At 35.3% G+C, this 23,966-nt stretch overlaps 1 protein-coding gene across 2 annotated transcripts in view; it reads right to left on the bottom strand.

Annotated features, from left to right (window-relative positions):
- Positions 1 to 23,966, bottom strand: part of Mettl14 (methyltransferase like 14) — a 59,916-nt gene that overhangs the window by 28,334 nt on the left and 7,616 nt on the right. For both annotated transcript variants that reach the window (XM_081759693.1, XM_081759692.1), the window contains exons 2-5: positions 21,621 to 21,687; positions 8,856 to 9,029; positions 2,413 to 2,556; positions 439 to 612 (exon numbers count right to left, since the gene is read on the bottom strand). In XM_081759693.1, coding sequence (XP_081615819.1) covers positions 439 to 612; positions 2,413 to 2,556; positions 8,856 to 9,029; positions 21,621 to 21,686 — 558 coding nt within the window. In that variant the 5' untranslated portion in view covers position 21,687. The remainder of the gene's footprint in view (positions 1 to 438; positions 613 to 2,412; positions 2,557 to 8,855; positions 9,030 to 21,620; positions 21,688 to 23,966) is intronic.

Below are 23,966 nucleotides of genomic sequence, written 5' to 3'. Positions count from 1 at the left end.
GTTAGTATTTTCATTTATTTTTTAATAATTTATTCATTCCAATTTATACCTTAATGAAATCACTTAACAAATAAAGCATTTCACATGTAATGAATCATTTATACCATTTCTTGTATTTTTCACTTGGAGTTGGGGTGCTAAGGATTTCAATCACGAATGTTATCAAATTTTCAAGTAGCTTGCCGTGAACTTTGGAGTGGTGGCGACAGTAATTCTCTTTCCTGTTAAGAGGTGCTAATTTAGTACTTGATAATCTCGAAAATAGGTATCGACCATCAATTAAGCCTTATATTTCCTCTAACAATGTGAGCTACCTCGTAAATAAGATAAGCGATGCTGCGATTTCACTTCGTTTGGTGATAATTCGTTTCATTACGAGTTTAAATCAAGAAAAAACAAAAATATTACCATTTTGCATAATTTAATTTTCGTACTAACCTGATCCCATGTCCAAAATTCAACATTTGTTACGCCCATTGTCCTTTGGTATTCTTCTAACGGAGGCTCCACTAATATTACATCAAATTTACTTTTCAACTCCTTCATATCAAATGACTGAAGGTCACACTTCAAATACATTGGTGGAGTTGCTGTTTGAGCTATCAGGTCATCCTGCAAAAGACAAATATTTATTGAAAATAAAAGGAACTGATGCACACTGTCAGATAATTAGACACACTTGTACGTAAATACATAACCTTATCCTGTATGGATTCGACAGTACCGTCTGTCTTCTATAGTTGGTTTACTTGCAGAAAATTCCTCTGAAACTTACTGTAGGTTTAGAACTACTCCAAGATGAGAATTTAAAACCTTTGAAAGAGAAAAATGCTCTTTATTTAATATTTCTGATGTAGAATATGGCTTCCTGATACATTTTCTCAAGTAGCTGGTGTCTTCATTCTTAGGAAAAAATATTGACTAATTAATTACGGTGAATGTTTACTTCGAATTGCTAATAAACTCTGCTGTAAAGATAGAATTCGGTTTTCTAAAATAGAACTTGATAACTACGGGAGTACGTAACACACTCTTCATGTGTCAAAATTGCCAGATTTTACCGTGAACTATTAAGATTTTTAAAAACTTCTAAATCCTGGTAATGTGTTAAAATTTCCTTCCGGTGTAAGGATAAAAAAAAAACAAATTTCGAATTGTGGAATATTTTCTGTAATGTGTACACAATTTTATTATAGCCTTAATGTACTTTCTTTGTGTCAACAAACTGTAGCTGAACACTTAATGATTATTAAGGTAGCTGTTAATTATGCAATCCCATTATTTATCGAAGCTCCCCTTGTCTAAATTCACGGTCTTGTTAAAATATGGTTTAGAAAGATTCCTTTTGACTAAGGATGATCTATGTAAGCCTTTGACTCCCTTGATTTTATTTTGAGGAGTTGAAATGTCTCGATAAATTTCACATTTAAATCCTTTCTTTAGCGTCTCTGATATGTTTCCTCTAGCTTCAGCGTTTCTTTTTGTCATACAACACAACACAATATTTTCTTACGTATATATATATATATATATATATATATATAAAGTCAACTTCTAGTACGTTGCAAAGGATACCATACTTTCGACAAGGCGTGCTACAGCACCCTAGTACAAATTATGAAAACCAAATATTCTAATTGTAACAAGATGTGAGTGTAGCAAATTCTAGTATAGTAGTGTTAGGTTAATACTTAATCAAAAAAGAGGCTTCGGTGGCAGCACTCTCTGGGTAGAGCGCTCCCCCTCTTGTGTGTGGGGTCGCTGGCTCGATCCTAGCTCCAGCCATGAGGGTTTTGTGGTGACCAAACATTGTATGCGTGGTTTTCTAGAGATTCTTCCATTTTCTCCCACTTTCCTTATTCCACTATTATCCGTTTCATTACCACCGTGTCCCTTAATTGTGGAACATTAAACTAAAGAAAGAAAGAAAAACAATGGCCAAGAAGTTTATAAGCTAACATGACTCTACGCGATAACTAGTATCATCACCTATCAGTTGATGATAACGCTGCAAATATTCTCTTCCGACCTCAGAAATGCATATTTAAAATGCCTTGTTTATCCATTTTCGTTGCTTATACACAAAAAATACAGATTTGCTCTATTCCATTAATTTTTAATCCGAATAAACTTTATAATTAAATATGATATATTTTATTGTATTTGATACCACAAAATAAAACTTCGTCATTTGATTTAAGTAAAATAACGTAGGCTTCGCAGTTTGCCATAATATCTACACCAATGGTAGTAGCTACTATGATCTTAATGAATAAAATAGTGTCTTTATATGAACTACTATGTTTAATCACTTCAAAAATCTGGAAGAGAAACTTGTGAAAGAATACATTTTCTCAGATATCTAATTTATTATAAACAAAACAATAACTGAAATATTCGCTTCTTACCTACCTTCAATTTAATAAGCTCCCTCAGCTTTGGATACTCTTCAAATCTATCAGCTAGTCCTACATCACGAATGAAGTTCTGTGGACGCTGGCCGGTATCAACAAAATGCTGGCAGTAGTCGTTGTGGGGATTAGATGACTGTGTGCCCTAAAATAAAATAAAATAATAATAATAATAATAAATAGGTATTAGAAAACGTACTGTTATAATAGGGGCATTTTATTCAATTAGTGTATTTTTATGACAGTATTAAGCCGTATGTAATGGATGCAATTCCCAATTCACACCCATTCATACATAATTTCGCATTATATTGACACTGTAACTGACAAGAAAAGAAGGCAATTTACAAACTGAACTTTCCGTTAGCAATATTACTTGATGATTTCTTGCTGTAGATTAATTCTAAGACCATTTAACATTTTCAAATGACTAAAAATATCCGAAGCATTATTCAGTCGTCAGCAAAAGTACATATTTTGCTCCACATATTTATCTAATATGTAACTTTAATACAAATTGACCTATTTAATTTCAACACAATTATTCGAAACTTTTCCCTCGGGATTTCGAAATAAGCGCCACATAATTTAAAACCGTATAAATCTCTACAGCGTCCAGGAAAAGTTAAGAGTCGAAAAAACACAAACCTACTCACTAAACAAGGTTTTAATTCGCGTGTGCATTTGTCTCATAGCAGCCACATTCGTAGGAAGGAACACAGGCATTGAAAATAATCACATAGAGAAATTTATGTAAAGTTACTTGCATTATTAATTTAAAATATGTAAATAGTACTTGCGTATGTCAAGTTAACATTAATCAGAAATCTACTCTGTTTTCCACATTATCAGAGTTCTCCTGCATTTTAATTATGCATATTTTGACAACACTTTCAAATACTTGCTACATTCCCACCTCTCTATCTTGGCCCAAAACTAATCAAAGACAAGGAGACGTGGGCAATAAAGAATATATATATATATATATATATATATATATATATATATATATATATATATATATATATATATATATATATATATATATATATATATATATATATATATATTGTGCTTTGAAATTAGATGCTTACGCAATATTGGAAGTTTACAGTAGCTGGTACAGATTCTAATATATAAAGGATGAAGAACATAATAAGAAGGAAAAAAATCCTTTAGGAGAATAATTAAACAGCTACTTAACACACAAGCTCTTCACACCTTTCACCTTAACCTATCGAGAGGTGTTGCATTATCGGAGTGCAGACATAGTCTGTTTCACCCATATCCTTGGAATTGTAAGCGGAGTAACATTATGTTTGTTGCTTAGAAGGTGTGCTTTGACCTCTTCCGGTGGAAATTGAAAAATGAAAACTGGAATAGTCATTCCCTCTTGTTGGAATATATGAGTGGTGTTAATTCCGTTGCCTATGTGGGAAATACAGAGCTATGATTTTCTAGTGTTCTTTTTTTTTTTTTTTTTTTTTCACCGGAAAATGATATGTAAAAGAAAAAAATATTATTAACCAGGTAATGATTAAAGTAAATTAAAGGACAAGTCCATTATCTTGAAAAAAAATTATTAAATGTTTCAGGATATCCAAATCATTGTGCGTCAAAATTTGTTTGATGGTGAAGGGTCCATAACTATAGCGTTTATTTAGCTCTTCCATAACTTGAGTTCTATTTTTAGATAACAAAGGACATTGAAATATGAGATGATTCAGAGTTCCAACCTCTTCGTTGCACCAACAGAGAGGTAAATCTCTCCGATGAATTTTGTACAGAAGATACGGAGTAATTGCAGTGTTGAAACGAAGTCTATAATATAATATGATTTTTGACCGTGACCAAGTGCGAAGTGCATTCCAGTTGGATGATTGCAAATGGTTAGTTTGCCAATAGTATGTTCCTGGTCCACTTCTGATTTTATGTTTCCAAAGGACTGTTTGCTCCGAGATTATCTGGTCAATGTAAAATAAAAAGTTGAGAGGTGATAATTTTATATTGGCTGAAATACCAGAGTTACGAGATTTTTTGGATAAATCGTCGACAAATTCATTCGGTTTTATGACACAAGCTCTTACCTGAAGTACAGGACACCTAATTTATTCTGGATCTGTGCTCATTTGTCAGTCTCTACGTTATCGTTCGTTATAAAGAAAGAAATAACGGTATTCATAACTAACAATGAAACAGAAAAATGTTAAATTATCGTACTATTTATTTTCCTTGTAGTGACTAATTAGGCTTATCCCCTTTCGCTCTTTTTTTCATTTTACATTAATTGCCAATTTAAAATATCAGTTCTATCTTTGGATTACAAATTTATAATCCATCAAACAGATTTCTGAATAGTTATAAGAAAATTGAGCGTCATAGAAAAATATCATATTCGTTTCAGTCAAAATTTCCAAAGTTACTTCTAATTGAACAGTCTACGTTGAACTAGATGAAGTTCTTGAATAAATCACCATTGCTGGTCTGAGCACTGACTTGCTAAGTAACTGATTTCACTTGAAGTGGAGATAAATGAAGAATGAAGTGCCCAGACTATTTTCGCAAAATTTTACACTGTAATTACTTTAATACAAAATAATATACTTAATTGAGTCAGATTTGCCGGTACGGTACGTACAATTACTGTAACATAACAGTTAGCGAAGATGCTACATTGGAAAGCAAGCCCAACGTGAGCTGGAAGTAACTCTTTCCACCCTGTTCACTACAAAATTATATATGTATATACGACAAATACAGGTTACTCTAAGAGAGTAATTATGCTGCATATTGGTAACGAGGAGAGGTTTCTTGATAGAGCCGAAGTTTGCTTTGTTGGAAAAAAGGGAACTCATTGGTAACGAGGAGAGGTTTCTTGATAGAGCCGAAGTTTGCTTTGTTGGAAAAAAGGGAACTCAGGATTACCATTTCGAAATGAACGCCAAGCACTACACAGAATGGTTTCAACGCATCATTCAGCTTTTGCCGAACAAATCAGTCGTGGTTTTAGATCAAGCACCATATCATACTATGCTGAAACCTGACACTCGAAATTCAACTATGCGATGGAAAAAAGACGACATAATTAAATGGGTGGAGAAAAATCAAGCCCCTATTACACATTACGTTCAAACTTTCAGTGAACTTCACAAAAGTGTGCTATTGAATATCGGCAGGCCTTATTTCAAAAGACCAGGAACGTCTTCTAGAAACAATTGTGCGAAATACTGAAAATAAAATCTTCAAACTTTTGTGGCTCCCTGTGGCACATTGCGAATTGAACCCTATAGAGTTGATATGGTCTTATATAAAGAATGAGGTTGCAAAGAAAAATAAAACGTTTCGTGTCGATGATGTGTGTGTACTTTGCAAAGATGCATTTAAAAATGTTTCCGTTAGTGTATGGAGAAATGCAGTTCGTCACGTACGAAAAATAGTAAACCACTACTATAGTACGTAATATTTGGACGTTGCCTTGGAACCCTTCATAATCCACACACAAGATTCGGATGAAGCTTCGAGCAGTAGCAGTGACGGTGAAATCCTGGATTCGGACGAATAAATAAATAAGTATTTAAAGCAATTATTTAAAAATGTATGCTTGATTAAATGTATGCAATTCTCTTGGAAAAAAAAAAGTTTATAGAATTATACATTTTTTTTTTTAATTGAATTCGTTACAGATTTTTCTCCTCTTAAATCGCGCTCGCCTTCTTCTCTCAAGAGGCAGAATGTCCGGCCACAGAGGAACTGCAGCGTTGCCAAAGCGAAGTCGGAGAGAACTCCTCTCCCATACTGGTGATGCGATAGCCTTCTGTGTAGACAAATTCTGTAACGTCGCCGCCCAAAGGGAATCAGCTGCATGTGAGATTTTTTTTTCCGCGAAAGAACACGGAACTTTATGCTTAAATATGTAATTTATTATTTGCGATATTACAACATTACACTAACTTTTGTTTTACAGATGTAACATATTTTATCTAAATCGTTTTAATAGGCCTGTGGCTTTGTTAGATTCGGAAATCGCTTGGTATCACAATATCGGTATTTGCATGAAGATGAAAGGAATAAAGATGACTAAACTTGCTCATTGCAATCAGTAACAATCACATATTGAACTGTGTGAATGGCGTTTGTAAGAGGTCCGTCGTTCCTGAAATATATCATGTGAAACTGGTTAGTTTATGAAAATGCCTAAAAAAAAATACACAGTTTTGAGTACAATTTTACTCATTTCTTCTTCCTAGTTACACGTAAAGCTCTTAAATATACACCAATTGGTAGCAAATACTTCAACGATTAAAACAAGGCATAATGTATAGAATAGTTGACAGTCATTTTAGCATAACAAGGCTTTAAACACAGGGGTCTATAACGCTGAAATCTAGAGTAAGTTTGAAAATAAAGAATAATCTTTAGCTAGTGCTATACGTCAATCGCATAACATCTTGACTAACAAGGAAGCTTGAACACATATTTGAATTTTTTATGTACCCACAGACATTCTATCATTTAGGAAATGAGTCTCGGTATGTTACACTTTGTTGAGTTGGAAAATTAAATCGTCTTCCTAATGAAATTAAATCTTTGAGTTTTACGTCGCACGGTTATGCCGGTTAGGCTGAAGGAGACGGTGATTATGAGAAATGAATGAAATGGTGGAATGAAAGTGGGAGGAAACGGGAGAACCCCGAGAAAACCCACGAGCACGGTGTTTGTCCACCACAAAGTCCACACGGTGCGAGCTGGGATCGAACCCGGGACCCCATGCACCGGAGGTGAACGCTCTACCACTGAGCCACCGTGCCCCCAAAAATCGTCTTCCTGTAATAACGTAACAAGGAAAATAATCTTTGCTAATTAAGCGGCAGAAAAACATCAGATCATCGAGATAATCTGTTTAAGACTGTGTATAGGTTATTATCGAGTTGCTCCGATTACGAAGAGTGAGAGTAAAAATCAAATCTGACTAATACTAATGCAGTAATAAATAGTCCAACTCATAACTTTCAGTAATTTTCTCATCAGAATAGCAACTCAATTTATAATGTACAATTACAGAACGGCAAGAACCTGAGCATTAAATCTGGATTGCATCCTAATTTACGTTTTCTCGTTCTTATGCTCAATTATTTTCAATGATACTAGATTTAGAAATTTCACATTCAAAGCAAATATACTCTATCTGCCCCATATTACAAGTAATTACCAAAATGACCTGAGCTACGAACAGACATATAGCATTATTATATAAATAATGAATTAAGTTATGAAATACTACGATTTGTTTTATATTAAGTAATGAGTAATCTTTTATGCTAAGGAATCGCTCTTTAGTGGAAGCAGAGCTGTAGTTGATGAATGACCCTCCGAATGTATTTTATTTTAATATGTGTGTTACTATGCGAAGTGCGTTACTTAATTCTCGGTGTACAGTTGCAGAGGCAATCTGACTAATGTAAACATTTGGTATAAATATCTAATATAGCAACTAAGAATAAACAAGAATGTGATACAAATTGTTATATTTAATTCCATTTATAATACATTGTACTCTATTATTCTTGATATCATATACCCATCTTCACCTTTCATTCCTTCGATCGCTATCCTACGTCGTGCACCTTTCCAGCAATCTGTGTAGTCCGATGAAAATCTCTCTGTATCGCATCACGCGTTTGTATGATAGAGAACAACAGGTGATAGAACGTATACAAATAGGAGCATTATAGTTGTTTGTGATCGCATCGCGCGAAAATGGCCGAAAACTTTGAAAAGAATTTTGGAACGTACTTAGTACCTATCTCGAGCACAGTTTCAATTGTCATTTTCATTAAGGGAAGTATCCTAAGGAGAATATGGAGTTCAAATTAATGCCAAAAATAAAGTATCCCAGAGACTCTCAAATTAGGAAAGCTGAAACTCTGTACATAAACTTCTCATTACAAATGAATCGAAGTCCTCCCCGCTAGTCTACTGGCTAGCGAGTGTACCCCTCATTAATCACCCGTCTCATTTACCTAAAGGACATAAACCATGGGGCGTTAAATTATATTTTAAAAAAATATCTGAGCCAGTGTTTTCCAAAACTCCGGTTTTAACGATGAAGGCGTCAAGGTTTGAAAGAGGTTTTAAAGAGGAGAGTTTATTTCTATTTTTCGCTATATTGAAAAATAGACGTTGCCTGTCTGTGATCGCATCACGGAAAAGGTTTACCCGTTTGAAATGAATTATGAAAGACCTCAAGGGTTTTTATCATGTCACATTGATTAACCGGAGTATTAAAAGTTCAAAGTCTATGCCAAAAATAGAATATTTTATGCTTTTGTACTTACACTTTTATTGAAATCGTATCTTACAAGAGCTCATTTTTCATAAGTCTATTGTTCCTGTGCGAAGATCGGGCATTTCAGCTAGTACTTTAAGTACAAAGCAACAACTTACTTTCAGGAATGTGGATGAATCTGTATACACCATTTTATCAGCAGATGAATCCTCATTTGGCTGCTGCTGTTCTTCTTCCGCTTCTGCTGGAGCATCACGTACAACTTTCCTTGGTACAGTTTCCTCTATCGTACCCAATGCTGCACGTAGTTCATCCGCATTCGACACACCGAACTGTGAAAATCAATAACATAAAATAAAATAATGGTAACAACAATACATGTAATAACAGGAAATTAGCATTCACCTACATATTGCGCAAAAGCTTCTAGTTACTCTTGTCTTTCTAATAGGCAATAACTAAATAATAAACAAGAACGACTGGGAAGTGAAACTAGAAGCAAATTCTGTGATTTTAGAGAAAACCATGTAAACAAACCTATTTCATTAGCCTTTCAAAGTTTATGCTCATTTTTAAGTTATTAATACTGGAATACAGAAGTTCGACATTCGAGCGTATACCAATTATTAATTTATTACTATAATACTACTAAGCACACGCGCTATGATGGAATAGAGGTCACGATTGCCCAATGGCAGAGAGCTCACTTTTAGTGCGAAGGACCCTTGGTTCAATTTATGTGGGTTTGTGTTGGACATCATATCCGTGGTTTTCCAGTTTCCTTTTATCTCATTCCGTTAATTCCTTTCATAATCATTCACTTAAGCGATTTAAGGGATATTTTTTGATGAAGTAGAAATGTCTTTTTATAGCCTTCTTGCTGGAGTACTCGCTGGTTGAAACCCTTACTGTGTATAACGCCTTGAATACCAACCTAAATATTAATCGAGTTACGCTTTCACAGTAAGTCCTGGCCTTCATAACCTGATGGTTTGATGATTTAACGTCCCTTTTCCACTCTGGGGCCATATGAGACGGGGATCTGAAGCTTACTGTGGAATTTAAACTCCCATCGGGAATCTAAGTCATGTCTCTCGCACGGAACGCCGTATAGCTAAAAGGCATTCTATTTCTAATGAATTATAAATTCTCGTATCTAATCAAGCATTCTTCCCGTTGCTTAATTATATCTTTGTAGCGGATGAGAGTAATATTATTACTGTTTGTGTATGAAAAGAATGTTAATTTATTATCAATCATATTAATATTTCTTTCTGAAACGGTATCACAGATTAACGTTTTTCTATGATGTCTACATTGAGTATTTGAATCACTTTACCTACATCCTGGACTAAAAATTACTATCAAGTAATGATGTATTAAAACCGCAAATATAATAATTTTTCAGAGTTAAGGATTACATTATAATTTCCAGTCGCTCTCCTGTAAAACTTGCTTCTTTTCTTTCTCGGTTTGGGACTATCTCTGATGGAACGTCTCAATTTACAAAAAGAGGTTTCATTTAAACAAGTCTATTGTAGGGAAAAAACTCACCAAGGAAGTAACACATTTTTCTACCAAGTACTACTTTCAATAAAGAAAATCATAAAACTAATTTATATATATATAATTAAAAAAAAAAAAAAAACTAAATCTCACTTGTTCCATTACGAATATTAACAGTGTAATTAAAAACAGGTCTAGTTAAGATAAGTACACTTTCGGACACATGTGGATCTTATTCCATTACAAAAAAATCAAAAGTTAATGAGAATGAAAAAATTCTGAATATTCCAAGATGAAATTTATGAAGCAGATTTGAAATGAAACGCAATCAACGAAATTAGTGAATCACCCTTTATTTTTAATAATCTGATGCGACGTCTCGTTTAAAATCCGTCATGTTGACTACACAGGCACATCCATTCGCAAATATAGATAACTTCTCTAAGTGTCATACCACTGCGAACTTGCTTATATGTCTTGAACAATATCCTTGAACTCTGTGTAAAACTAACACTGAATTTCACAGATATCAAACATCTTTGATTTGGTTCGATTTAACAACACCTGAGCCTTTTGAAGTTAACAACAGATATTGTAAAAGGAATAAGTGTTCGCATATACAAAAAAGCACCTCATTTTCTGATTCTACCTAGGTATATCTTAGCAAGTTTTTATTTTACACATTATTTTGCATTTTTCTAATAAACCATCAACTTTACAAGTAATTTTTAAATTTGTGGACTACATATCGATGCAGTGCTTATAGAATGTTGATGACAGCAAACGAAGCACAGACAAAGTATATATATATAAACTATAGTTAGCTTTATTCACTCTGTCTAAAACATACTAACTTTCTAAATAATTAGCACAGTGGATTTAAAATTAAATAAATCATTTCAGACTTGGTTCAGGAAGGATTCATTTTAATTGTCTCAAATAGATCGGCAGCTAAGGCGGATTACATCTATAAAATAGTACGTGAGTACTTACGGTGCTCAAAAGCCTTCCAGGTGTAGGAAACAATGTAACGCTACGTTTCTTTACTTGGATTTGATTTTGCATAGAAAAAGTTTGCACTTTCTCCCATAGATCTAAAGGAATTAAATAACTCTTGAATAATTTCTGTATTTTACAAAGTTTGAACAAAGCCCTTGTAGCAATCTCACGAACAGTGTTACCAATAATTGTATAATTTCATTCATTTTTTCCCCTCAATATATACATTGTTGTTACTAGGGTTGTGAAAAACCTAGTTTTAAAAAGCCCAGTGGGTTTTATTAGGTAAAATTGGGTTTTATTGGGCAAAATTGAGTCTTATTGTGTACTATTGGGTTTTATTAAATTTTGTATGTATACTTAAAACAATATTCCTACTTAAATACCATTTGTGTATATTTGTTCTAGTGTACACATGAAACTATGGAATTCCCTAGTGGGACTGCGGTAGTTCACGTCTGGCACGGGTTTCTAGTCCGATCCAAGCTTCAGCCAAGTGCGTTTTGTGGTGGACAAACATCGTGTGCATGGGTTTCTCGGAATGGTTTTGCTATGCCACCATTATTATCCATATCATCACAGTCTCCCTTAGCCGTGGTGCATAATCATGAGACACTGAACTAAACTTAGAAATAACAAAAAAGAAAGAAAAAAATAATGCACAAGGAATCCGTGAAGTCCCATAAACGTTTCGTGGGACACACTTTGCACCATTGACACTCATATTTCGATTTCTAGAAAGGAGGTATACAGTTTTCTAGAGTAACAAAGGGGTGGATTACCCTATGTAATACAGAATAGGAATAAAATTCCCTCTTACACTTATGATTCAAATTCTTGAGCCAGCCGTCCTGAGTTTCACTTACAATACACCAGTCAAATACTGCGATAGTACCTCAAGTTCAAGAGCCAGAGATTAGAAAAAGGGATTTTTAAGAACTGAAATGTTGGAAATGGATTTTTTCTCATTTTCAATTGCCAATTTGGTTTCTTACAATAGATTTTACGATTAAAGGGGTTTTGTGACACAATAATTTACTGTTTCACATACTTCATCAGACACGTAAGTAAACATTCGGGAGTTCCACGATTTGATTGCTGTTAGTGTTGAGAAGATAGAAGTGGATCTTTAGTAATTTTCTTTTTCCAGTGAAGCGTTCTCGATTTGTAATTAACTGACACATGAAGAAAGACATTCTATCTGTTTGTATTAATACACATGTAACAAAAACAAAGGAAATGTACCACAGGGAGAATTAAATTCAAGGACAATGTTTGAGCCTTTTCTATCCCTTAGGATACGCATACTAGGATCAATGGAAGTGTAGTAAGATATTCTATTTCTGCAATGAATTGTTAACTCGCTTCTCCTTTAGGATACGCCCTTTAAGTAAAGTTACATGATGATATCCCTGCTTTCTAAAACCCACTTCAAAATGTTTAACCATTCCCTGTGACCACCGGCGCAAATCCCGGGGGATAAGGAGAACATATCCCCTCCAATCTTGAAACTGGGTGACTGTCCCCTCAACAATCCGATTTGAAATTGTTTTTCGGGAAGAGATGTGATGGTTTCTGTCCGATTGCCACAAAGGAAAATGAAATTTCATTGATGCCCTCTCTCCAGAATAAGCCTCAAATCTGCCCGTCTCCCAATGCTGAAGACAGCTCTGCTCCCCTGATCCTCCACAGCATTGTTTTTCAACTTCATAAATAATTTGAACATCGCTTAAGAAAAAGCCCCCCCCCCCATATTGAAGACAGATTTACCCGCTGCCTGTGACGCGATCACAAACAACATACATCGTCGATTTAAATGTGAAGAAAGAAACCATAGAAAACACCCTCATTCTTCCCTTAAAATTGAAATTTTCAAAAAAAGAAGTGACGCATCCCCTTATTTTTGTGAGATATCAATATACCGAACTTTCCCTTCCTAACTTGATGTGCTCACGAGATATTGTAATTTTGGCTGAAATTTTAAAACCTCTTTACTTCCATTACGATGTCCCCTTTACTCAAAGTAAAACAATAAATATATAATGAATTATGTTCCAAAAATCATTTCAACTCAACCGTTTTCCCGTGATGCAATCAGAACAGGCAACATCGCTTTCCATGAAAACAAAGGAATTACGGAAAATTACCCCCTCCCCTTAAAACGAAAATTTTCAGAAACGTTGCGACACATGCCAACTTATTTTCAATATACCGACTTTTGTCTTCTTAAATTGGCGGGCTCGTGACACTACTTTTTTTTTTTATTTATTTCTTACATGAATTTTAAACTTCCTCTACTCCCTTTCCTAGGATGCGCCCTTGAATCAAAGTAAAATAAAATTCCCAGTTCAGCATAGGTACCAGCTACTGTATGTTAAAAAATTAACTGCAAATGGTTTAACAGTTTCCCGTGTTGCGGGCACGAACAAGATTCTTTTCATTTTTATACAACAGATTATAGTTGAACAGGGTTACAGCGAATTTGATCGAGCACAAACAAAATTAATCCTGAATGATTCCCAAACTTTTTTCTGTTTTCTATGGTATTCTATTCTGGTGGTAAATACATATTTTTAGCCAATTTTAAAACTAGGCATACACTAAGAAGTACGATTAAAGAAAATAATTATAATCATATTAAGATTATTATTTCAATCCATTTTTTTTTTTTTTTTTAAGGTGGGCTTTTTTTTTGGGTTTCATTGCGGGTTTTACTTATAAAAACCCAGTGGAGAATTTTGGGCTGGAAAAATTCCAACAACCCTGGTTGTTACATAGTCTTGCCATCAAGATATATGTGACTTTCAAGGTGCTATGCCACGGAAAAACATCCTGAGGCAATTCTAATAGTTGTACAAATTTATCAATTGATAAATGGATGGCTTCTGTAAAGAGATTTGTCAGGGTGTCTACTAAAATTCCAAAATGAAATTTTGTGACTTTTTCATGACCTTCTCTTTACCAAACCATAAAATTTCGTAACATTCAATGACAGTATTTATATTCTTTAGCACTTTACCTTCAAGGGCTATTCCCTGAAGCGATAAAAATTTGGTGTCTTCTCACATTGCTTTCACTATATCCACTGTATACAGGGTGTCGTCCCAGAAGTAATGGTGAAAAATGAAACCACAGATTCCTGGTACCAAAACGAGGACAAATGTTTATATGACATACAGTCCGGAAATGGACAAGGGCGGAGCTAAACAGCTTCAAATGTGGGGAGGAAGGAATTTCACATTTAGGGAAAGGAACTTGCCGATTTACAAAACCGCATTGAAGATGCGTGTGAACAGCAACACACTGGGAGTGATGGAATGCATTCGAAACTCACGATTAGCACGTTACATAGAAGTGGAAGGATAGCATTTTGAACATCTTCTGTAGGTACGTTTATTGTTAGCACGTATGACCTAGTAGTTTGTAGTGCTACTCTGTGTAAGATTGTACGTTACAAAAACAGCACATCGTTGTAGATTCTGCTTGTTATTTCATTACAGGACGTGGCTAGTTATACTTGATCTTATTTCTATCCTCTTTCTGCAAGTTTCTATCTGGTATACCGAGATTATGCAGCCATCCTAAATGATCTTTGCTTTGACCCCCTATTGTACATGTGGGTGCAATCGTGCCATGGATAACTTTTTTTCAGTATGGTTTCCATCTTTACTGTACCGTTTCATTACCCCCCTTCCGTACAGATATTCAGCGAATCCCTAAATGACATATGGAGAATCTCTGGCGCAGTTATGTAACATACATGTAACATTTCAAGTCGAAATGATTTTTATGTCTTTCTGAACCCCATTCCTAGCTCCTATCATTATCCCGCTGGCAGGTGGTGAAGTTCCTTTCACAACACATTCAAACCTGTCTAACTCCGCCCCTGTCCATTTCTGAACTGTATGTCATATAAACATTTTTTATTGTTTTGTTGCCAGGAATCTGTGGTTTCATTTTTCGCCATTACTTTTGGGATCTAATATATACATAAAGTTCACAGAATTATGTAGGATATGCTGTAGTGTCTTAAAGAAGTAAAAAACTTATGCGTGTATTGGCATTTGGCACAATTTCCCTTGCATAGTTTAAAAAACTACTACGTTTATAAAAGCATATTGCAAAAACAATTTTTTACTGGTTCTGTATGCCTTCAGGAAGACAAGCTTACCAGTGTGGTTAGTTTAGATTGGTTCAACAATTTATTATGTTTAACTAAAAGTTGTGAAAAAAAAAGTAAGCCTAGGAACACATTACTATGAAAGAAACATAGGCATGTTACATATCTGTTAATCTTCTCAGGAAAGTGTGATCTTGTAAGTGGTTCTTTTCAAATAGCTGCATTTCTCACACAGCTCTTACTGTACTACTATGAAAAGACATATTTTCCAAATAGTCTCGAAAGCGGAGCTATTTGGAAACAGCACATTCTGGCTGCTGGGAAACTTCAGTCTCAGTAAAATTTTGTTATGACTGCAGGAAAACTTTACATGGACTAACAAGGGAAGAGAGGGAGATTATATATAGAAGTGGAAGAATGTTTATACACCAGTCGAAAGCACTAGTGACGCCTATTACGAACCTGTAATAAAAAATTTCCGAATGCATACACTCTGCGAGTTATATCAATATACAGGGTGTCCAAAAAGTCCGTTGCTACCTCTAGAAATCGCAAACGGTAAGCCGGATGAAAAAAAAAAAAAAAGCGTTTGATCATTTTAAAGATCCAACTTATCAAAGCAAAAAGTGTTGTCCCAGGGCCACCCGCATGGTCCCAAGCGGGGTCCAACTAAAAATTTTCAAATAGCAAGAGGGATCAAGTAGCATATCGTTGGAAAGTTGTTAAAAAATGAAAGAAGACGGAACAAGTCTCGACACACTAAAATTACCCTGTGGAACATGGCGACCGGTCAAAATGTCAGCAAAAACGTCATTGTAAAGTCTATGGCCACCCCAAAAAATCTGAAACGGTGAGACAGGTGTTAAAACAGGAAACTACGTGTGTCATCATTCCAAAAGTACAATGAAAGTAAAAATATTTGTCCCAGGTTTCTCCACAGGGGTCCTTCTCAAAATTTTCAGGTAGCAAAGGGGGTCAAGTTCTATATCGTTGGAAAGCTGTTAGGAAATGAAAGAAGACGGAAGAAGTATCAACTCTCTGAAATTACCCTGCGGCCGGTCAAAATGTAAATCCTCATTTCGATTCTCCAAGCGCATTAGCTTTCCATTTTCCGATCTGCACTTGTCATTGTGAGACACTTGCAAGTATTCGCTGTTCCTGGTGCAAGAAAATTTTTTGTTTGAATCATTTTATACTTGATAATCCAGGCAACGAGCGTAAGTACCATACTTTATATGTTAACTAGTCAGTTCTACCTAGGTATACTAAAAAATGTCGAATGTTAATTCTTTTCTTTTCTTTATTTCTTAATTTAATTTTATTATATTTTTTTATTTATATAGACATTACTAGGTCCAAAGAGCAGAATCTCACAGTAGGAGCATTTCCTTTCTTTCCGTTAAGTTCAAGAATTAAAACAAACTGAAACCCGACTACAGAAAGAAGAACTAAAACACAAGATGTTTGCACAGTGTTATCGTAAAGCGTCCAAACTTGTTCCATCTGTTTTCATTTAACAGCAGCTTTCAAACGATATGCTACTTGACCTACCTTGATGTGAAAATTTTGAGTAGGACCCCATCTGGGGCAATGCGGAGGATCCTGGGCAAATACTTTTAATTTCAATCATTGGACTTTTGGTATGATGATACACCTTTTTTTCCTGTTTTGACATTTGTCTCACCGTTTCAGGTTTTTTGAGATGGCCACAGACTTTACAATGAGGTTTTTACTGATATTTTGACCGGCCGTCATGTTGCCCACCGTAATTTTAAAGAGTCGAGACTTGTCCCGTCTTCTTTCATTTCCCAGCAGCTTTGCAACTATATGCAACTTTATCCTTCTTGCTATTGGAAAATTTTGAGTTGGACCCCGCCTGAGTGGACCTGGGACAACACTTTTTGCTTTGATACGTTGTACTTTTAAAATGATCAACCACATGTTTTCCTGTTTTGGCATCTGTCTGTCTCTCCGTTTGCGACTTCTAAGGGTGGCACCGGACTTTTTGCACACCCTATATATTCATATAACTCGCAGAGTATACACATTCGGAAAATTTTTATTACAGTTTCATAATAGGCGTCATTAATGCCTTCGATTGGTGTATAAACCTTCTTCCATTTCGTTCGATATATATAATCTCCCTTTCATCCCTTGTAAGCTCTAGAAACATCACAAGAAAAATTAATTGCAATAAATAACAAGAGGTAGTATGAAAAAGAAAAAAAAAACTTACCAAGTAACCCCAGTTTACAGTACATCATACTACTCGTTTGAGTACTTCTCTACAAAAATTAAAATAGACATTTTTTTCCGTTTAGAACTGCCACCTTCTCTACATAATTTAATTTTAAAAAACATGCCAGCAGTACTAGTGGTTAGTACTAGAGAGAATAAACGAGGTTTCGTACGTACTATCCTACTAAGGTAGCACACAATTATTACGTACCCTGTAACCAATCTACACAAGGCTTAATTTGTCGCGTTTCAGAAGGCACCGCATTACTGCAAAATACAATATCTTCTCTATAGACAAATATGTTCCCTCATCGTGTTGTTCGATTCAGTAACCCATGGCTTTCACCCAATTTAAGAAACTCTTCCTCTTTATTAGCATATAAATCAGTGGTCGAAGTGAGACGGCATACGGTGGTATGCCATACCGCCTCTGGTTTTTCGGTGATCAAGATATACCGTCACTGGAAAGTGAATGCTAATATACATCTTTAATAAATTAATTTTTAAACACAGTAATTGACTAATAGCTTTGTACGTCAAAGATTTTAAGTTTGCAACACCAACATTTTTATTATCTTTTTCCTAATGCTTTTATTTTGTTTTTAAAATGAGGTATATACGAAGAAGTTCATTCCTTGATCCTACGCAAGTACTCGTGTTGGTTGTGTTTGGGGTAGCCAACCGTCCAGTATTTTACCGGACAGTTCGGTTTTTAACTTCCTTCTCCGGCGTCCGGTACGAGCTCAAAACCTGATGTTAAATGTCAGGTAATTTTTCATCTTAATAGTCCTATTTTCTGTTCTATTCAGATTATTTTTGAGTGACGAAAGGAATCGTTTCTCGGTGAATATGGCTAAAGCAGAGCTTGTAATACGCTTTGATATCGATCTTACGCGGAATTTGGTGAAGAGTTGAAGGCAGGAAAACTTATTGAACTTATCAAAACTGCAGAAGGACAACAAGAGTATCATTTTCAAGAGCACAGCTAGGGCACGGTTTCATCTTGTGCATATCATAATTATATTGCTAATTTTCTTTTCTTTTTTGTTTTAAATACAGTGTATTATTGATGGCAGACTTCAAAAATTACATGTGCCGGCTCAACCAAAATTAGATTAAGAAAATTTAATAAATGCTTCACAAGTAACTAAAGTTATTAAATTAAAACTCCGAATCACTCAATTTTACGTGAAGTAACCTCTTTCATGTTGTTCACATTCTTGACGAGCAATGATGCCACAATCGTAAGAGTATAGTACTCCTCGAGGGTGTCCGGTATTTCCATTATCAAAAGTTGGCAACCCTAGTTTGTTTGGTTGCACATCAGGTTCATATAACAGAAAGGAATGAGTCCGTTAAGCTATGTAATCTGTGTCGTGGGCCATGGGCCCAATCCAAACAAAAGGCAGTGTATTAAAAATATGACTTGTTTAAACTGAGATCGGAAAGTATTGTTATGAGTTCAAGGGAACTTCTTTGTGTCTGCAATTATAAAGAAATACATAACTGAGTCCGGTATTTACGAGAAAAATATAGTGTAAGCTATGAATGAAAAAAAAAAAAAAAAAAAAAAAAACTGTTGCTTTGCTTAAGTGCTTTATTGTTAAATCTGTTCTATTGCATATTGTTTTATATTAAGCGTTTTATATTTTATTGTGCCATATTCAATTGTTTCTTTCTTATGTACATGTCTTGCTTTAATACATATGATTGCCGTGTTTTGAGCATAGGTGGATTTAGGGTTTGTCTGCTGTAGGGACGGACCTTCCGGAGGTCTGGAATAATTCTCAATCGAGTGGGGGGGGGGGGGCGTGAGTTCTCCCGCAGGAAATTGTTTAAAATTGTTAATAAAAAACTCTGCTTTCAATCCTTTCATATATAATTCTTTATAACACAACACAAGGGGATATTTTTTACTCTTCTCAGAAAGTTGAGGGCGGGGCAAAGTCTCTCCATGCTTCCCCCCCCCCCCGTAACTACGGAGAAACTCTTTCATGGTTTTGAGTCATTATGTAAATAGAAATCTTTTATATCTTTTAGGCAATATACCCTCATTGTACTTCAACATTTAGATAGGCGGTATGTCGAGTCAAAATAGTAATAAAACATACCACCTCTGCTTTATTTCCACTTCGAACACTGATATAAATTACAAAAAAACTATACACTGAAATGCCACAGCCAACTGCTCAATGATGCCAGTTGAAAGAATCTCAGGAGTGAATTTGGTGCGAATTAGACCGAATTTTCATGCGTGTGATAGAAGTGTGCTTTGCCTGCGATTTGGTAGCGTCCATAGCCGACCACACATTTTTGGTGATGAATTTTGACATTTTGTAGAACAAAATTTTCCAGTCTTGACTTATATTTGTACAGATAAAAAATTCGTGACCTAAAAGCTAAATTTCTTCACTTTCATGACCGATTTCTGATTTCGTGACCGATAGACACCTTGTTTGTAGATTTTTGCCCACTTTTATTCTTACTGTTTTGCTGTGATTATATAGTGACATTGAAATCTATTTGACCTTAACTACTTTTTCGTACTAACTAATGCAAGAATTGGAATATGACACTTTTCTTATAACTAATGGGGTAGTATGTATTTTGTATTAAGAATTATATAATTACACGTTGCAGACAAAAAGGGAAAATATCGAAGGAACGAAGGACAAAATACTATCCACTATAAGCAGTGTTCGAAGTGGAAGAAAAGCAGAGGCGGTACGTTTTATTACAATTTTGACTCGACATACCGGCTAGCTAAATGTTTAAATACAGTGAGGAGTGAGGGTATGTTGCCTAAAAGATTGCATTTCTATTTACTTAATGACAAAAACATGGGAGAACCTTTCGTAGTTACCGGTGGGGCATCGGGAGGCTTTGGTCTAAGCCCCTAATTTTCTGCGAATAATAATTTTAAAAATCCCCTTATGTTGTATTATAAAAGAATTATACACGAAAATGCTCTAAAACTGATTTTTTAATATCAATTTTTTAAACAATTTCCAGCGGGTAAATTCCCGAACTCCCCAATCGACTGAGGGGTATTCCAGATCCCGGAAGGTTGTTATCCAATTGTTAGCAAGATGCATAAATACGTTATAATGAAAGTATAAGCTTCTTTAATTTAATCTTCTTGACACATTATGTAATAAACGAACACTTAAAATAACAGATTTTTTTTGACTGCATAAACTACACTTTTTTCTCGTAAATACTGGACTCAGTTAGGTATTTCTTTACCATTGTAGACACAAATATATTCAGGCAAACTCATAACGATACTTTCAGATTTCAATTTAAACGAGTCGCCTCAATATACTGGATGAGGTTAAATTTACATTGAAGTTGCACACCCGAGAGTGACGTAATGTCATGTGGTATTATGAGAGACGGCAAAGGTGGAATCAAATGAGCGCTTCGGGTCTTCTAACCCCCTTCGCTCGCTGACGCTCTCTCAGCTATGACCGGATGGTGCAACTTTGATGTAAATTCAACTGCACCCCAATATATCGCCCTTTGTTTGGATTGGGCTCATGACTGAATCCTTTCTATCATGTGACCCTTATCTGCAATCAACACAACCAACATGAGTTCTTGCATAGAAGCAAGAGATGAGCTTTGTAGATACCTCATTTTAGAAATAAAGGATAGGAAAAGTATATTAAAAATTTTGGTGTTGTCAACTTAGAAATTATTTCTACATAAGAAATAAAATCTTTGATGTGGAAAACAATTAGTCAATTACTGTGTATAAAAATGGATTTATTAAAGGTATATTAGCGTCCACTTTCAAGTGACGGTATGTCTTGATCACTGGAAAACCAGAGGTGGTATGGCATTCCACCATATACCGTCTCACTTCGACCACTGACTATAAGATCACATAGTCTTGGTTCAAACCAAATTTTCTTTAAATCAGATTTGAATGCTCTACCTCTTAGTAACCGTTCCAGATTTCGTTACGACATACATTGTTGTTGTTTTAACAAGCTGGTGCAACGTTTTTTTTTTTTTTTTTGTTTCATAATTCTAAATAGAAATACTAATTACTTACCGTTTGAGCAAGAAGTTTCTTTCTCTTCTGAGAACGTTCCCGAAGCTGCTTCAGCATATCACACATCCTGCAGTGAAAATATATATTCTTTTTACTTACTGTTAGAGATATTCTTGTAGAACATATGAAACGTACAACAGTGTGTGTGTGTATCACGATAAAACAGGTAATGCAGAGCACATAAACCACAAACAGCACCCCGTCTTATCATCTTATCCATTACATTAACTTTTTCTAATGTGAAGCAATGAAAACAGCAAAATATTATTAAAAACAGACATAATATAAAAGAATCTAAACCACATGGGGATACTACATCAAGAATAGAGCTAGCAATCACATCCAATTTTCCGACTTCTCAGGTCTGTTTTCAAATACTTTCGGATTATTTACTGCCTTACGTTCCAAGGTCGCACACAGAAATACATCGACTGATTACCAGTTATGTACTCACAGCAGGTAAGTAGGTGGTCATCACCGATCCAGAACCGATGTCAGAAGTCGTCCGCTGGTACGGTCAACTAACTATGTATAATGCCCCAGAGTTCACTTTCACTCTCTTATCCCAGAAACAATTTATGTATGTGAAAATGCTGAAGCAGACATTTTAAACTGACAGAATTAAATCAGCGGCGTTGCTAGAAAGGTATGGGTATGCGGAAAAATTGAATAAAATTTATTAGCTAATGCCATGTAGACTACAGAAACGAATGATTATACATGTAGCAAAATTTAAAACAAATTGACAAATCATAACCACGTCGAAATTTGTGTTAAGAAAGGAAGACCTATGTCACATAATTATTGTCATCGAGAGAAAGGCTAATCAAATCACAAACGTCGTGGTGGTAGTTACAAATGGAGGATTTCAAGAAACGGAAGAATTTCAAGAAACACACGGACATGATGCTGACCACCACAAACCCACGTGGTTCTTCACAACAGAGGTGAGTGCTCAGCCGCTGAGCCACCGTCCGCGGAAAGCAACTCATGAGCAACGTATCTATATAATACCTACCTAAAATCACAGACACGCAAAGTTCACAAATTGGAACACAATTAACTCGTCAAAGTTTTACTGATCATGAACTTGATCGTTCGTACTGGACACCTGTCGATTGCAGTAGTTTTTGCAGAGAGGTTCGTGTTGAAGAATTCAACAGCTATCACGGTGGACGTTCGTAAGAAACGATGTGTGTGGGGTGGGGAGAGGGGAATTAGGAGGAGAGCTTAAGCACATTAAGTGTGAGATTTTTATTTATTTTTCATTGACTAATTGGGTTATGGGCTGGGTGTGCTTTGAAAGTTTTAGCCCCGCGAACAAACTTTACAATACACGTTCTACTGAAAAGGTTTAAATAAGAGCATCGGGCTAAAGTTGAAACAGGCTTCGTACACTTTAGTCCCGGGGATAAGTTTTATAATACATTTTTCAGTTCCACTTTGTAGGTATCGAAAAGAATGTTTTATTTCTGACTTTTTGTTACATTTTCCTCGTACCTCGTATTTTTTGTGGCGTTTTTTTATTATTATTTACTGTTATTCAAAATGTTCTCTTTTTAAATATAGTGGTGCGTATCCTCGGTCGAAAATAGTGCCAATGCGCAAGGATACTATCTACACCACAGGGTTAAAACTGGAGCGGGCGTTGTAAAATTAACCCAAAAACACTAACCAACTTGTGCTATGTGGCCACTAAAATGTACGAATGCCATCTAACCGAGTCAGCATTGGAACGCATTTAGAATAGATGAAAATCAAGGACGTCTCCAGAAGTAACCGTTGAAAAATTTTCTTACGATTTGCGTACAAATACAGCGTCCGGATGTTGCACAAAAACTAGTGCAAAAAACATAAAACAACATGTGCTAAGTTACCGCTGCAAAGAACAAATGTTTCTACCCTCGCCAGGGCAGGGTTCCAGCTTCCGAAGGGAGCACGCGCGTCTGTGATGGTGGATACACGTAAGTGAAGGCGCAGAACAAAATGCTTGAGTCTCCTAAATGATACGAACTCAAATAGAACTTATAACGGTTTCTTGCTAGTAACTCTACATTTGTAAACATAAAACACAGCTTTTGTATACTGTGCAGAAATACTCCGCTGGTGGAAAGCAGTATCTAATACAGTCATTTTTCATAAGTGTATGCACGCAGACTCATTCATTTTAACCGTCGTAAAGCACTTGTCATTATTTTACACTACTAACCCTACACTTGTAAACCTAAAATATAGCTGTATTATTTAGTATTTAATACTGCCGCGTGCAAAAATTTGTCCCTTATAAACATGTCTTTCTATGCAGAGTACTACTGAACCTTTCTTGTTAATTATGCAAAATGAGGT

Source organism: Thermobia domestica, chromosome 5 (genome assembly GCF_964235325.1).
Source record: "Thermobia domestica chromosome 5, izTheDome1.hap1.1, whole genome shotgun sequence".
NCBI lineage: Eukaryota > Metazoa > Arthropoda > Insecta > Zygentoma > Lepismatidae > Thermobia > Thermobia domestica.
This window is presented reverse-complemented; position numbering and strand designations above follow the sequence as displayed.